Source organism: Poecilia reticulata, chromosome 22 (assembly GCF_904066995.2).
Source record: "Poecilia reticulata chromosome 22, P_reticulata-male-v2, whole genome shotgun sequence".
Lineage (NCBI taxonomy): Eukaryota > Metazoa > Chordata > Actinopteri > Cyprinodontiformes > Poeciliidae > Poecilia > Poecilia reticulata.
The window spans coordinates 27,296,524-27,313,308 of record NC_088851.1 but is presented as its reverse complement, the minus strand read 5'-3'; the positions used below and the strand labels follow the sequence as shown (position 1 = coordinate 27,313,308).

General features: G+C 42.9%; 1 protein-coding gene across 4 annotated transcripts; it reads right to left on the bottom strand.

Annotated features, from left to right (window-relative positions):
• Window positions 1-284: 284 nt before the first annotated feature.
• Window positions 285-16,400, bottom strand: LOC145550059 (semaphorin-4E-like). 4 transcript variants are annotated; one of them, XM_081603481.1, is made up of 15 exons: window positions 15,964-16,400; window positions 15,500-15,599; window positions 14,381-14,526; window positions 6,382-6,444; window positions 6,202-6,297; window positions 5,972-6,071; window positions 5,320-5,430; window positions 5,080-5,228; window positions 4,827-5,002; window positions 2,345-2,495; window positions 2,047-2,269; window positions 1,271-1,389; window positions 1,034-1,200; window positions 910-959; window positions 285-815 (listed from the first exon to the last, which is right to left on the bottom strand). In XM_081603481.1, exons 2-15 carry the CDS (start codon window positions 15,594-15,596, stop codon window positions 409-411), a joined length of 2,055 nt encoding a protein of 684 aa, XP_081459607.1. In that variant the 5' UTR covers window positions 15,597-15,599; window positions 15,964-16,400; the 3' UTR covers window positions 285-408. The 4 variants fall into 4 exon arrangements, with proteins under 4 accessions (XP_081459607.1, XP_081459608.1, XP_081459606.1 ...); XM_081603482.1 differs by lacking the exon at window positions 15,964-16,400 and having other exon boundaries at window positions 5,080-5,141; window positions 15,500-15,750; XM_081603480.1 differs by lacking the exon at window positions 15,964-16,400 and having other exon boundaries at window positions 15,500-15,748.
• Window positions 16,401-16,785: the final 385 nt, after the last annotated feature.

Here is a 16,785-nt window from a genome sequence, read left to right as displayed (position 1 = left end):
AATTGAACCAGATGAAGCTAAAACCACCACCAGAGGAGATGTGTCTCGAACAGATTACAGACAAAAGTTTTTTTTTTTTATTTAAACACAAAATAAATTTATTTTTGGAATTTCTTCTTAAATAATGCTTATATTGTTGTTATTTTAACAAATTGGCTATTAGAGTCTGCATACTCCAGTTAACAATAAATACATTAATAAATCAAGCGATGATTATTTTAATAATCGATTAATTCAATGACTAGTTTCAGCAATAGTTACAAGCATGGATAATCACACATTAATCATTTTAGTCATTTATTTTTGTATTGAGTTGCATGTAATGCTGCACAAAGTTAAAAAAGTGGGTTGTTTTATTATCACACTATAAATTTAATGGTTTGGCATCCGTCCCTTCCACTCTGGTTGCTAGGGCTTCCGGGTGCCACTCTTATTGATGCCAATCTTAATAGTGCCAGCACGTTTTTGAGTTTTCAGCTTCCAGCATAAATAGATGATGAGCAATACACACACCACACAAACAGAAGCTAAAATGTAGGTAACTACCCGACCCTCTGAAATCTTAATGTTGTACTGGATAACCGCCTTCCTGTGCTCTCTGCCTTTAACTACTTCCACTGTGTCACAGGTGTAAAGGCCTACATCAGCAGAGGAAGGTGTTAAAACGAGTCCCTGGCTGAGCAGAATGTGTCGGGGACCGGGCTCAAGGATGTGACCAGAGAAGCTCCAGCTGATGGGGAGATTGGTATCAGGGGAGCAGGGGAGGAACTGTGCGACGTCAACTGTGAGGTAGATGTCAGTAATCGGCTTTGACACTGTAGGAGAAGCCAAAACAGCCATAAAAATTCTCCTACTACTATCCTCGCAAAGGCAAATGTGTTTAAAAAACTTTATGTGGCGAATACTTGCATTTAAACCTTGAGCAAATTCCAACATTACCATCAATGAGGTTCTGGATCCTGACACAAATAAATGAAATTCTCTGATTATAAACGTAGCACACAGTGAACATGTCTTAGTTAGTGCGACATACATGGAGGAGTTTGAAGCACCAGCAACAGCAGCACACAGGCCTCTGAGACGGTCCCAGCCGCAGTATGGATCTCTGGCTACAAGGCAGTCATCACAGGATTTGTAGCGGCTGCAGTCCCTCATTCTGAGCTGAGCAACAGCAGTTCTAGTTGCGCTGTACAGCTGACTCTGCAGATCATCAGAGTTCAAAGGTTATCTCCAGGTATAGTTAGTCTACAGACATGTAGCTGTAACCTACGCTTCTAGAGGAGAGCTGGAGGAAGCGAATGGGCTGAGGATCCTGAAACAGCTGCAACTCTTCAATGATTCGCACTCCATCATCATCAGACCACACCACCTTCTGCAGCCAACCAGAGTCTAGAGGACCAAACAAGTTTTAAAATTAAAACTCAAAATTTAATTTTGAGTTTTAATTGCCTCGGTAGAGGCATAGCTCTACAGCAGGAGATGCAAATATCCATCAGAGGGAAAAGGGCAGCAAATAATTCCTTGAGCTTCCTTTACAACCCTCTACCACCTCAGCCTGTCTGCAACAGTGCAGCTTGCATATCATAGTGTGATGCAGTATGTCAGCTGGCTCTTGATGGACGAGCAATAGGAAGTCAACAGTAGCTTCCTCAGGACCCTCAGGAAGCGTAGCCACTGCTGGGTCTTCTTAATGACTGCTGTAATGTTTTCAGTCCAGATGTCAGAGGAGGTGAGGACATCAGGAAGCCTGATGGTGTGGACACTTTCCACACTCTTGCTATTGATGTAAAGAGGGGCTGGGTCGGTGCTTTGCTTCCTGAAGTCAATGATGGTATCTTTGGTTTTCTTGGTGTTCAGAGCAAGTCTGCTGCTAAGTAGTTTTTACTGTGTAATGTTAGAAACTGCACTCCAGAACTTTCTCTTACATTCACAGTGAAACTGCATGTAGTTTTTGCCTGTTCATTGGTCAATACAGCCATTCTCTAGTCTGATCCTGCCAACAACGCCAAGATGTGTTAAGTCATCATGTATGATTCAGTTACTTACTGTTGCCAATAAGCATGATGATGTGCTGCTGTCCATCCAGAGAGGTTACTTTGTCAACAACGATTCTGGAGAACTGGGCTGTAGACTGGACCAGCAGGGGCCTCTCAGTGATCGGGGTCACCGCTCCCTCCATCAGGTGGTGCTCCCTCACAAAGTCCAGGGTTGTTTTTAGGAGTTCACGAGAGGTCTTCCCATCTTTGGTTTGCGTTTCATCAATAATACACTGATAATACAGATCAGAGATCACATGAGGTGGATAATTTTCATTGCTTTTATTTTACTTTTGTTTGGTGCTTACCGAACCAGGGTAGGGTTTAGGCACTGTTCCTGTGTACTTCACCCAGCAGCCAGAGTCACTCAAGGTCAGAAAGTTCCCCCTAAAAACTTGCTGGATGTCTGACAGCTTGTAGGCGCAGACAGCGGACTGACTGAAGGAACTGGACGGCTCCCTGCAAATGAGGTCCTGTTACTAAAAGCTCAGGAACCACATTAACCCTGGACACTAGGGAGACTGCCACATCAGAAATAGTGGGGTCTAGGCTACTCAGTTTATACAGAAACTACCCTGACCTCCTGCCAGAGATCTGCGTTCAATTTCTCCATTGTGCTTCTCACTTGCAGGTGTGGTATACACAAGCTTAGAAAATGGATCAAGGGTTTTACTTAGTCCTTTCACACAACTTATTTATCAAATAAGTAGACAGTGTGTTTCTGAACGTATGTTTAATAAAAACAAAGTAATTTTTTTATCAATGATACTAGAACTTTATTAGGATGCATAATGGCAACATTTAAAATATCTTCTGAAAATGCTCAAAACTTAACATATGAAAAGGAAACCTAAATGCAGGAATCTCTGTACAGTAACAATATGGCAGCTGAATAACAGATGTTTGTTTATTTTAAACAAACATCTGTCCATACGGCTTCGAGGCGATTCTGGTCCACCATCCGGCGTCTCAGGAGGGGGAAGCAGTGCAGCACCAACACTGTTTATAGTGGGGATGGTGCGCTGCTGACCTCAACTCGGGACGTTGTGGGCCGGTGGGCGGAGTACTTCGAAGACCTCCTCTATCCCACAAACATGCCTTCTGTTGAGGAAGCTGAGCCTGGGGACTCTGGGCTGGGCTCTCCAATCTCTGGGGACGAGGTCGCCAAGGTGGTCAAAAAGCTCCTCGGTGGCAGGGCCCCTAGGGTGGCAGGGCCCCGGGGGTGGATGAGATCCGCCCGGAGTTCCTTAAGATGTTGCGGGGTTGTGTTGGCTAACGCGACTCTGCAATATCGCATGGACATCGGGGGCAGTTCCACTGGACTGGCAGACTGGGGTGGTGGTCCCCCTGTTTAAAAAGGGGGACCGGAGGGTGTGCTCCAATTACAGGGGGATCACACTCTTAAGCCTCCCTGGTAAGGTCTATTCAGGAGTCCTGGAGAGGTGGGTCCTTCGGATAGTCGAACCTCGGATTCAGGAAGAGCAGTGTGGTTTTCGTCCTGGTCGTGGAACACTGGACCAGCTCTACACCCTCAGCGGGGTCCTGGAGGGTGCATGGGAGTTTGCCCAACCAGTCTACATGTGTTTTGTGGACTTGGAGAAGGCGTCCGACCGTGTCCCTCGGGGGGCCCTGTGGGGGGTACTCCGGGAGTATGGGGTACCAGGCCCTTTGATACGGGCTGTCAGGTCCCTGTATGACCGCTGTCAGAGTCTGGTCCACATTGCCGGCAGTAAGTCGGGCTCGTTTCCGGTGAGAGTTGGACTCCGCCAAGGCTCCCCTTTGTCACCGATTCTGTTCATTACCTTCATGGACAGAATCTCTGACCAGCCGAGGTGTTGAGGGGATCCGTTTTGGTGGCCTTAGGATCACATCTCTGCTTTTTGCGGATGATGTGGTCCTGTTGGCTTCATCGGAACGTGATCTGCAGCTCTCACTGGAGCGGTTCGCAGCCGAGTGTGAAGCGGCCGGGATGAGGCTCAGTGCCTCCAAATCCGAGGCCATGGTCTTGAGCCGGAAAAGGGTAGAGTGCCGTCTCCGGGTCAGGGGGGTCGTCCTGCCTCAAGTGGAGGAGTTTAAGTATCTGGGGATCTTGTTCACGAATGAGGGAAGAAGGGAACGGGAGATCGACAGGCGGATTGGGGCAGCGTCTACTGTGAAGCGGGCGCTGTACCGGTCCGTCGTGGTGAAGAGAGAGCTGAGCCAAAAAGCGAAGCTCTCGATTTACCGGTCGATCTATGTTCCCACCCTCATCTATGGTCATGAGCTTTGGGTCATGACCGAAAGAACGAGATCACGGGTACAAGTGGCCGAAATGGGTTTCCTCCGCAGGGTGGCTGGGCTCTCCCTTAGAGATAGGGTGAGAAGTTCGGTCATCCGGGAGGGACTCAGAGTAGAGCCGCTGCTCCTCCACGTCGAGAGGAGCGAGTTGAGGTGGCTCGGGCATCTGGTAAGGATGCCTCCTGGACGCCTCCCTGGTGAGGTGTTCCGGGCACGTCCCACCGGTAGGAGGCCTCGGGGAAGACCCAGGACACGCTGGAGGAATTACGTCTCTCAGCTGGCCTGGGAACGCCTTGGGATTCCCCCGGAGGAGCTGGAAGAAGTGGCTGGGGAGAGGGAAGTCTGGGCCTCCTTTCTGAAGCTGCTGCCCCCGCGACCCGACCCCGGATAAGCGGAAGAAAATGGATGGATGGATGGATGTTTATTTTAAACACAGTACAATCATAAAGCTGGAGATTAAGAGCCTAAAGTCTGAATTATATGAACATTGAAACCTGAAAAGACATGACTTACAAGTTTGCGGTGAATGTTGCGTAGAAGACACTGTCCTTCAAATTGTTTTCATCTCGTAGAAGAAAGACGTCCTGGACCGAAGACCGTGAACGTAGGTCTCCAAACGGGCAGTCCAAACGGGCTTTCAGGAAAGAAGTCCACTTTCTCTGCAAAGTTGTCACACCTCCCAAGTCGCTCTGAATCGGGACAAATGTCAGACTTTAATACTGACTCATGTGGTGTTTTAGGGGAAGTTTAACATTTAGAGACGTACTTTACACACTCGTGCAACTCTTGACAGTCGCAACTGGCTGCGTTGATCATTGGTTTCGAGCTCTGTGAGGAACAAGAACACGCTGTCGTCCTCGTTGTTGTTTGAATGTTTGCTGATTTCAGCTAAATTTATGGAAATCACGTTGGGTCCTGATATTGAATCATTTAAAATTTGTTGTTAGATTTGACACGAAGATTTCAAAGTTAAAGAACCTTTAACTGTGTCAAGCAGCCACCTCACCATTGAGCCAAGACCAAAATGGTTCAGTTGCCATGTAATCCTTCCCATGTCTTTGGAAAGACATTATTGATCCCAGGAAGTCTATAGAACCAGCAGTATATAACTTGTCTTCTGTTGAGAACAGAGGAAAGGTTTCACAATTTCTGAAGCAAATCATTACAAAACTATTCCTTCAGTATGAGTGGGATCCACTGAAATCACAAATCTTGTTCTGGATAGTATGACCCATGTTTAGATACAGCTTCAAAATGTGAGCAAGAGTCAAAAGAAATTAAACTCTAACAGGCTGTTTATCAGATGATTAAAAGTCTAAAACCCTGAAAGCGAAAACCTTCGCATATATCCAGCATTATGCTGTCATGACCTCCTGAAGACAAAAAGACTTCCTGTCTTGGCGAACAAGGAATCTCCATCACTGGAGAAGTTGGACACAGTAAGGCTTTTTTCCCACCTGATAGCCTGGTAAACTCAGTTGGACTGCAGACCAAAACTGCCACATTTTTTATGACCATCAGCTGATGCAATTCATTTTCACACCAAACTGTCAAATAAACCAAACTCTTTGAGCAACCTAGTTGGCAGAGATTTCCTCTCTGATTCCCACCATTCTGCTACCATATTTAAGCATAGGGATAAAAATCACTGTACCAACCATTCATCATGGAGGCAAAATTTTGGTTGGGGTCAAAGGGAGCTTTCCCCCAGCCATTCTGGAAACTGTCTTCCATAGTCACAGTTCCTTCTTCTAAGATCTGAAAAAATATTCAATAGTTATAATAATTTAGAAATTATACTTCTAATTCCTCCTACACTGCAAATGCCCGGCCGATGGTTCTGGTACTACAGGACATCAACCCAGCCTTAGGTATGGGAGGAACGTACCAGGTGTGTGCAGGTCGGATCAAATGCTTTGGTTCCACAAACCAGAATTCTGCCGTCATCCAGAGTGTGCATCATCCTGATGTAGTTGTCACATTCCTGTTAGAAGTACAGCTATTACAGACTATTTTAAGATAAGGGAGAACATACGACATTTTCTTATTTTAATGTGCTTTAGTGTACCTCGATGCTCTCGCCTTTCTTCACACACTGGGATTTTTCTTCAGAGGTTGCCATCCAGTTAATCTGACAGAAAACAAACAAGGAAGTCAACATGTTTATGGGAATATGTTTGTTAAATTCCTTTATGAAGTATGAATATAAAAAGAGGAATACCTGTAACACTTTAATTGACGGGGTGTGAATAATAATGACATGACACTGTCAGAAACATAACACCTGTCATGAACATGAGTAAGTCTTCATGAATATTTATGACTCTTTTCATAAAGTGTCATTTGGAAAATCATGACATTTTTAATACAAAGTTGACATTATTCAAAATGTCTTCCTTATGACAACTTGACATTAACCAAGAAATTGTGATCAGTCATAATTTTGTTTTAAAAGTATTACAAATTAAATTTTAAAAATTATGTCGCTTTATCTGGTAATATTGCTCTGCCATTTTGTTCAGAACAATTAGTCTTAAATATTTAACTGATCTAATTGATCTAAAGTTTTACAGCAAGATGTCTACAAAAAACTTATGAACTTTGCATTTGAAACATTAAGGCTGTTTAAAGTGGTGTAATACACCATCTCCACCAGTGAGAGGCAGCAGTGCACGAACAGACATGCAGTGTGTCGGTGAAGAAGAAATCTTCCATATTGTGGGGAACATAGACAAGAACACGTAGACGCCTCATGGAGAGGGTCGGCCCGTTGCTGCGATACGTCACAGCGTCGGCCATATTGAATGTGGCATCTCTGCCAGTAAGCTAATACAAGTAAATGGACCGAACTTCAGAAAGTGCCGTTTTACAAAGTATTTTAAGTTAATACCCGTCATTGGCACAATTTCTCACACACATTAATATACTTGGTAATCAAAGAAATGACTAAAGACAGAGTTTCTAACTTTTCATGTGATTATTTAATTGTTTTGGGCTATTTCTGAATAAAGAGCACAATGTTTTTATTTGATAGAAATTATTCTGATCATTTTTATATTGAGATTGATGAACAGACACACTTTTACAGTGTTTTATTAAATAACATATTTACATAATTCCATAATTTAATGTACATTTAACATTTCAAGAAAATTTATTTTCTTGTATTTATTTTTTTATACATTATTGAGAAATTAATTTTGATTTATAAATCAGTCGTTGTCAAACATTAAACTACATATTTTTCTTACTTTTTCCTGAGAATAAATATTTATTACTGTTTGTCAACTCTGCTATTGACAGCAAAGAGTGAAAATAATTCTAACAGAGTAAATTATGTTTATTTCTTTACAAAAGCTACATTAATATACTATTACTTCAGATTGATATATTTAAAAATACACAAAAAGTGAAAGAATGAAACATTTATTTATTATACTGGGAACACTGGCCACAGGCTTCAGTCTGCTGGCCACACTGGGAGAACTCCACTGACTTCTGAGACGTCCTGGTTCACAGGCTAAAGCCAAGAATAAAAGAGAAATTATCCGAAAGTGTAATAGAAAATACATATATGATTCCTTCACATTCAGAAAAAGACATTTTCAGCATGTTGGGCTCTGACTCGTAGCATCTTTATAGCTAAACACCGACATGGAGAAGCTGAGCTGGAAACATACTCAAGACCAGCAGCTCCAGCTCTGATCCTGACTGATCTTTCGTCATTAAATCCATTGGTTTTTAATTAACTTCTCCTCTGACAGCGGTTTTTCATCAGCTCTCTCATTAGAAAACAGTATGAAAAGGTTAGCTGCTACGCTAACAATCAGAGGTTGCTTCAGGAAAATTTAGCTACACAGAAAATATTTCTCGGCTTTTTAGAAGCAAATTTCTGGCTGCAAAGTCAAGTAATTGATCTTTCATCCTTACCTGTGAAAGGTAATGCGTAACAAGTTGCGGCTCGTCCGGGATCATCATTTTCCCTGAGCTGTAGACATTCACAATAATTTGAGAGATCCTTGTGGCTGTTTATAAATGAGCTTCAGCTTAGAGGAGTTCGTACAGGCTCCTAGCCATGAACAGCTGGAACTGTGTCGTAAGGACGACTTGTTGTGTCTGGCTGAACATTTTGACATTTCAGTGAAAAAACAGTTTTCAAAAGCTGAAATTAAAAGCATTGTTGTTCACATACTGATTGAGATTAAAGTCCTAGCAGACTCAAGTAAAATGAATGTAGATGTTTGTGCTGATCCTTCTGTTGATCTAGGACTCCCTCCTTCGAAAGATGAAGGAGTCGCTGTAATGGAAACTCCCCCGAAGGGGTTGACAGAGCCACAGGTGCCCCCTGCGACTTTACCACGGTTCGATCCGGTGTCACCAGAGCTTAGTGGCTCCAGTGGTAATGTCAGATTCAAGGTTTGGCTGGCTCGCCTACAGTTGGAGGCACAGGAGAGGGAGTTGATAAGAAAAGCTGAGTTTGATTTCAAACTTGAAATGCGCAAGTTGGAGATTGAAGCTGAAAAAGAGATTAAATTGAAACGGCTTGAGGTAGAAGTTATGAGGCTTTCACGTGGCAACTCTCCTCCTCGTTCATCTGTGAACTCTGATTCTCCACATGTGGTGTCAGATAAAAACAAGTTTGATGTCAGCAAGAATATTGCTTTGGTGCCTGTGTTTAGGGAGTCAGAAGTGGACTCTTACTTCAATGCATTTGAGAGGATTGCTGTGGCACTAGAGTGGCCAAAGGAGATGTGGGCTGAGCTATTGCAGTGCAAGCTCATAGGTAAAGCACAGGAGGTTGTTTCATCACTGTCAACAGAAGATGGCATAAAATATGATGTGCTGAAAAAGTCAATCTTGCGTGTTTATGAACTTGTACCTGAAGCTTACAGGCAAACATTCCGGAACCAAAAGAGGTCTAGTGGCCAGACCTATGTGGAGTTTGCACGTGAGAAGGGACTACTTTTTGATAAATGGTGTGCTGCAAGTGAGGTTAAAGGTAACTTTGAATCCCTTCGCCAACTAATTCTGTTGGAAGACTTCAAGAACACGTTGCCTGAGAGACTGGTGGTTTTCTTGAATGAACAAAAGGTGGCCTCTTTGTCTAAAGCAGCTATTGTCGCTGATGAGTTTATGTTGACCCACAAGAATGTATTTGTGTCTGTACCTCATGCAGATAAAGTTTTGAACATTCATCAACAAAAACCTGACCCCATTCAGTCAGAAGCTAAGGCTGAGCAACCACCACTTTCTCCACGTGAGGTAAGGGAGTGCTTTTACTGCCATAAAAAGGCCATGTCATTGCTGACTGCCTTTCATTAAATAGCAAGGCTTAGGCAGCACAGATAAAAGGTGTTGGGTTGCTTAAAAATGTGTCACACTCCAGCAATCAGACTGCTAAACATGAGGATGAATTAGATCCCTGTTTCATACCCTTTGTTACCCAGGGTCTTGTTTCCTTGACAGGGGATCCAAAGGATGGCCGACAAGTCAAAATACTGAGGGACACAGGCGGTTCCCAGACAATCATTCGGGAGGGTATTCTGTCTTTACCTGTCATGTCATCTTGTCAGTCCAAAGTGGTTGTCCAAGGTATTGGAATGACTTTTGTATCTGCACCACTGCATAATATCCACCTTAACTTGACTCTTGTGAGTGGTTTTTGCAGGGTTGCTGTCCTTCCCGCCTTGCCCATAAGGGGGATTGATCTCATTCTGGGGAATGACTTGGCTGGTGGAAAGGTATTACCTGTGCATGAGGTGTTGGACAGACCTGACACAAGCGTGGACTTTGAACCAATGCCTAACGTTTTCCCTGCTTGTGTGGTCACGCGGGCCCAGTCAAAGAAATACAGTCTTGATTTGTCTGACTCTTTTCTTGCTGCAGAGCAGACTCAAGCTGCTGGATCAGAGACTGAACTCAACAAGTCTGAAAATGTATCTCCTCTTCCAGGTCCAGATATGATGTTACCTACTTCCAGAGAGGAATTCATTGCTGCTCAAAAACAGGACATGACTCTGTTGAAATGTCATTCTTCTGTTCTTACCCAGGAGGAAGCCCAGGGAAAGAAGGTGGCATATGTGTTTGAGGGTGGTCTTCTGTTGCGACACTTGGCTGGTGAAAACTTGGAGGACTGCAGTACTATTTATCAGGTGGTTGTGCCAATGAGGTACCGCATGCAGGTGCTAGCATTAGCACATGATCATCCACTGTCGGGACATTTGGATATAAATAAAACTTATAACAATGTTCTCAAACACTTCTTTTGGCCAGGTCTCAAGTCTGATGTTTCACTTTATTGTCGTACTTGCCATATTTGCCAAGTTGCATGCAAGCCAGACCAGATTATACCTCCTGCTCCATTGTGCCCAATTCCGGTCATGAGTGAACCATTCGGAAGAGTGATTGTGGATTGTGTGGGGCCTTTGCCAAAGTTAAGAAGTGGAAACCAATTCATCTTGACAATGATGTGTGCTTCCACCAGGCTTCCTGAGGCCTTGCCCCTGCGGAGGATCACAGCTCCCATGGTTACCAAAGCTCTGGTAAAGTTTTTCTCAATATTTGGTCTTCCCAAGGTTGTCCAAACTGACCAGGGCACAAACTTTATGTCTAGAAACTTTGCCCAGGCACTAAAACAGCTGGGTGTAGAGCACGTAACTTCAAACTCTTACCAGCCAAGGCGCCCTTGAAAGGTTTCACCAGACATTAAAAGCAATGCTGAGAAAATACTGCATGGATACAGAGAGGGACTGGGATGAAGGCATCCCATTTCTGTTTGCCGTGCGTGGAACAGTGCAAGACAATTTAGGTTGTAGTCCTGCTGGACTTGTGTTTGGACATGAGGTTAGGGGACCTTTAAATGTCCTTAAAGACAAGCTAATCTCACCTTCTCACTCTGTAAAAAGTATTCCAGAGTATGTTTCAAAGATGAGAGAGCGACTTCAGGCAGCTTGTGCTCTTGCGCCAAATGCCTGGGCTTCAAAGCAGGTCAAAATGAAACAACATTATGACCGGAAAGCAGTCACTCGTGAGTTTCACCCTGGTGATAAGGTTTTGATCTTGCTACCCATCCCTGGCTCTTCTTTGGAAACGAAGTTCTCTGGACCATATGTGGTAGAAAAGAAACTTAGTGAAACGAACTACATTATTCAAACTCCAGTTCGCCGCCGTAAGACCAGGCTTTGTCATGTCAATATGATGAAACTATATAATTCAAGGGGGACTGACCAACCAACACAGAGTCAGGTTGAAGCCATTTCCCCTGTAACATGTGTGACAAAGTTGGCTGAGGAGGATATGATGATGCGCAAAGATCCACCACAAGTTGCAAGGCTTAGTAATAGTGAAATACTAGCTAACCTGCCTGACTATCTGTCACATTTATCAGATGACCAAGTGGAGGACATTACAAAACTCATATCAGACTTCCTATGTCTGTTTGGGGATATTCCTACCAAGACTAATGTGGCGTCTCATGACATTATTCTTGCCAATCCTGCACCTATAAAGCAGAGGGCATACCGTGTCAATCCCACAAAGAGGGATGTTATGACAAAAGAAGTGGAGTACCTTGTTAAAAATGGACTTGCCATTCAGAGTTGCAGGCCATTCAGAGTTGCAGGCCATATAGAAAGCTGTCTATATGATGTCTAATAGACAGCTTTCATGATGTCTATTAGACATCATGAAAGCTGATGTCTAATAGACATCAGCTTTCATGTCTATTAGACATGAAAGCTGATGGAAGTCCAAGGTTCTGCACAGACTTTCATAAGGTGAATGCTGTAACAGTCCTTGATGCACACCCGTTGCCTCTCATTGAAGACTGTATTGATGAAATTGGACCATCAAAATTTGTCACTAAACTTGACACGCTGAAAGGGTATTGGCAAGTACCTCTAACAAAACAGGCCTCTGACGTCTCAGCTTTTGTCACACCAGACTGTTTTCTCCAGTGCACAGTGATGCCTTTTGGGCTATGTAATGCTCCGGCTATGTTTCAAAGGCTTGTGAATAAAGTACTGGGAGATGTGCCAAACTGCCGAGTATATCTAGACGACATAGTTTTTTCTTTATTTGGGGAGCGGGGTTGATCTACCTACGTACCAAATTTCAGATCTCTATGGTTGATTCTAGCTCACATTAGGGGGCACTGTAGAGCAATTCCACTGGAATCCAAACATTTTATCTAGAGGACAATTTTGGATGAACTTTGGTGAGTTTCTGGTGTTAAAGCCTCAAAAAAGGCATGCATAGTTTGTCTGAAAAATAAGAAATCCCATGTTTGCAATAGGCCTTTGCAGCGCTTTGCTCCTCAGGCCTAATAAGTTGGGGTACATTTTTCAGTCGTATTTTCAGAAGGTAATTCAATAATTTATAAATGACTCTGTGTTAAAATATTTAGCTGAGTAACTAAATATTTAGCTTAAAAATATTGTTAGTAAGTTAAATATTTAGCAGAAAATATTTAGTTTATAAGCTAATTATTTAGTTTGCATCTAAATACTTAACAACATAAATAAATATGTACTAAATTATTTCGTTTGCTAACTGAAAATTTAGCTTGGTAACTAAATTCTTAGGATTAAACTAAATATTTTAATTGGAACTCAATATCTAATTGGTAGGTGTCAGACTACCAATTAGATCAGCCTAATTCAGTATTTTATTGGAAACTGACATTCATAAATGAAATAAACGACCTGATGAAAGAATTACTTTGAAAAATTAACCCCCATTTTTTCCTGCTAAGACAGGCCATCCATCCATCCATCCATCCATCCATCCATCCATCCATCCATCCATCCATCCATCCATCCATCCATCCATCCATCCATCCATCCATCCATCCATCCATCCATCCATCCATCTCCTTCCGCTTATTCGGGGTCTGGCCACAGGCGTAGTAGCCTAAGAGGGGAGAGCCAGACTTCCCTTTTCCAAACCACTTGGGCCAGTTCCTAGGCCAGCTGAGGAACATCATCCCTCCAGCATGTCCTGGGCCTTCCTCCTCCTGGTGGGCCATGAACTCCTCACCAGGGAGACGTCTAGGAGGCGTCCTGACCAGATGCCCAAGCCTCAACTGGCTCCTCTCGACGTGGAGGAGCAGAGGCTCTACTCTTGAGTCCCTCCCGGATGACCAAGCTTCTCTCTCTAAGCTTCTCCCGAAATGCGGAGTAAACCCATTTCGGCCGCTTGTTTCCATGATCTCGTTCTTTCGGTCATTACCCAAAGCTCATGACCATAGATGAGGGTGGGAATGAAGATCGATTGGTAAATCGAGAGCTTCGCTTTTTGACTCAGCTCTCTCTTCACCATGACAAACCGGTACAGTGTCCGCTTCACTGCAGATGCTGCACCAATCCGCCTGTCAATCTCCCGCTTCTTTCTTCCCTCATTCATGAACCCAGAGATACTTAAATTCCTCCACTTGGGGCAGGACACCCCCCCGACACAGAGAATGCATTCTACCCTTATCAAGACCATGGCCTCGGATTTGGAGGCACTGAGCCTCATCCCTGCCGCTTCACACTCGGCCACAACCCGCTCCAGCGAGAGCTGCAGATCACGGTCTGATGAAGCCAACAGGACCACATCATGTGCAAAAAGCAGAGATGTGGTCCTAAGGCCACCAAAACGGATCACCTCAACACCTCGTCTAGTCTAGAGATTCTGTCCATGAAAGGAATTAACAGAATCGGTGACAAAGAGCAGCCCTGGCAGAGTCCAACTCTCACCGGAAACGAGCCCAACTTACTGCTGGCAATGCGGACCAGACTCTGACACCGGTCATACAGGGACCTGACAGCCTGTATCAATGGCCTGGTACACTAATGCCTTCTCCAAGTCCACAAAACACATGTAGACCGGTTGGGCAAACACCCAGAACCCTACAGGACCCTGCTGAGGCTGTAGAGCTGGTCCACAGTTCCACGACCACCATGACAAGCTAAGTAACCCAAATTCTTACTAATTATTGACTGTGTAACTCCAAAAACGGCGCACCAGTCTCCTTTTGCATTTTGTGTACTTTCATTAAAGTTTCACCACCCAAGCCCAGTTCCTACCTCGCTGGTCTTCTTGGTGATGTCATCCAAACTGAGCGTGATGACCTTTCCTCTGGCTCCGATGAAGAGCAGACCGATGTCTTCTCTCACCAACATGGAGCTCAAACCGTTAAAGTCAGGCTCCTTAAACAGCTTCAGGTTAACATCTGAGGGAAAGAATCCAACCAGCATCCTCAGGTTACTTTTGAAATCAGAGCATTTTCATGATATTTAGCTCAGTGTGATGTTACTGTATGCCATTCTTAATGTTTTGACATTGACACTCGTGGACTCTGTTTATTAATTAGGAACCTTCTGAGTTTAGTTTAGTTCTCTGCATTTTATTTAGACATATGAGGTGGTAGAAAACATCTTCATGCTACACTAGTATTATTTCCACCCTTTTCAAGATGCCTGAGTTTGTGTTTACAATATGACAAAATGTCATGATGTGATATAGTTGCCGGTGAGGAAGATGCAGATGAGCCCAGGTTGACATAATAAAAAGATGAATTAATGATGAATACAGGAAACAAACTCAAAGTCACAGGCAGCACAGGGAGCAGACAGACGAACGTATGACGAGAACCCGACAAGGAACACAGACAACAGGTGGAACTAAATACACAGGAAGGGTAATTACAGATCATCACACAAAATGTGAAAAAGTTTATTGGTGTGAATATTTCTGCAAGGGTCTGGACATTTAATTGTTGTTGCAGGGATGCCTCATGTAAGGATTATGTTTTCATGTTTAAATGTTTATTATTTTAATCAGATCGCTTTTATTGATACGATGCGTTAAATTATTTTATCTGAAAGTTGTTTTATTTATGCATAGACATGCACACACCTGCACATATCATGTGGGAACTGACTTCTCAGGGGAACGTCCTCTTTAGGGCATAACTTAGACGCCTAAAAGGAGTTTAATCCTGTTGTTTGGGCCACTCTCAGTTTGCTTCCTTCAGGATGCATGCAGTGGTCCAGCGCTGAAACGCTAAACTTTTTCTCTGTTGTTTTTATACCTTGTCAATACTTATTTTGCTTTAATAAACTGGACTGTTGATTTTAACTCTGTTTCCTTGGTTATTTGAGACAATCCCCCTCCCAAAAAAAGAGTCCAGGTGAAACGCTCACCTGAGAAGAAAACACTCTGGCGGGGTTTCAGGTCTTGGGCTGATCCTTCACTCATAATGACCAGGACATAAAGGAGCACTACCTGACTCTTCATCATAACCTCAGACAGGAAGTAAAGAACAACAAAAATGTTTTCTAAACCAGTTATGGAAACAGCAGCGTGTCCTGTTTTATAGTTGAACATCACAGCTTCTGATAGCTAGAAGGTCTCAGCTGAAATGTCTCGGAAACATTATGGATTTATAAATCATGAAATGAGTTTCATTTAAATTATCTTATTTTCCTCTGGTCTTTTGATTATCATCATCTTTTGCATTGGTAAATGACTTACAACTTAGGTAATGCACTTCACAATAAAACATGTAAGTGAAGCTCTGCATTATATTATTTAAAAGGCATGCATGTCTAAGAAGGGCATTCTTGAACATTCATTTTGTAAAATAATAAAAGTTTTGATTGCTTACCTGTTTGGGTGGTTATGTAGAGGCAACTTACTTCTGATAACTCAAAGGAACCAAAACATGTTTATTTTTAAAAGCAGGGGCTGCATCCTTTGAAAGTCAGGTTTGTTAGCCGATTGCATCATAGCATGACAACACATAGCATGGTCTGAATTCAAAGACTCCTCCAAATGCAGCCACCACATGGGTCCTTTTCCCCAGATTTGAAGGATGAGCCCGGTGGATCCTTCATGGCCTTCCATATGCAATGGTTCCAAATTGGGTGTTCAGACAAGGTGGCAGTGGAATTACCATTTCATACTGTGATAAAGCCAGCTCCAAAACAGTGCAAACAATGTCAGAAATACACAACATGAACATAAATATGGTGATTATTACAAGATTAAATCAGTTAATTTATATGTACATACACACATGCACATATAATACACATATAATCATCATATAATTATAAATAAAAGTGTTTGCTTCTTTATGGGATTATTAGCATATTAGCATCTTAATACATAAAATAAATTGATATTTCCATAGTGAATGCTCGATCATTTGCAGCAAATGGTGCATCTGCAGCCATGAAAACTACTTAGAAGATAATTATGTGAAAATGAATCCCGGCTCTTCTGGGCTCAACATCAATTCCATTTAGTGCTGATCAGGGCATTACATATAATATTTAACTGATTAATATTTGAATATTAAAAGGTGCTTTATAGGTTTTTATTTATTTTTTTTTACAGAAATTGAACCAGATGAAGCTAAAACCACCACCAGAGGAGATGTGTCTCGAACAGATTACAGACAAAAGTTTTTTTTTATTTAAACACA

Bases quoted from the DNA above. Each gene is read 5' to 3' on its own strand.
- LOC145550059 (XM_081603480.1), bottom strand. From the start codon at position 15,683: ATGTTCAACTATAAAACAGGACACGCTGCTGTTTCCATAACTGGTTTA. The intron at 6,072-6,201 runs GTACGTTCCTCC...ATATTTTTTCAG, and splicing joins ATCCGACCTGCACACACCTG to ATCTTAGAAGAAGGAACTGT. The intron at 5,431-5,971 runs GTTGGTACAGTG...TGTTCTCAACAG, and splicing joins TTTTGCCTCCATGATGAATG to AAGACAAGTTATATACTGCT.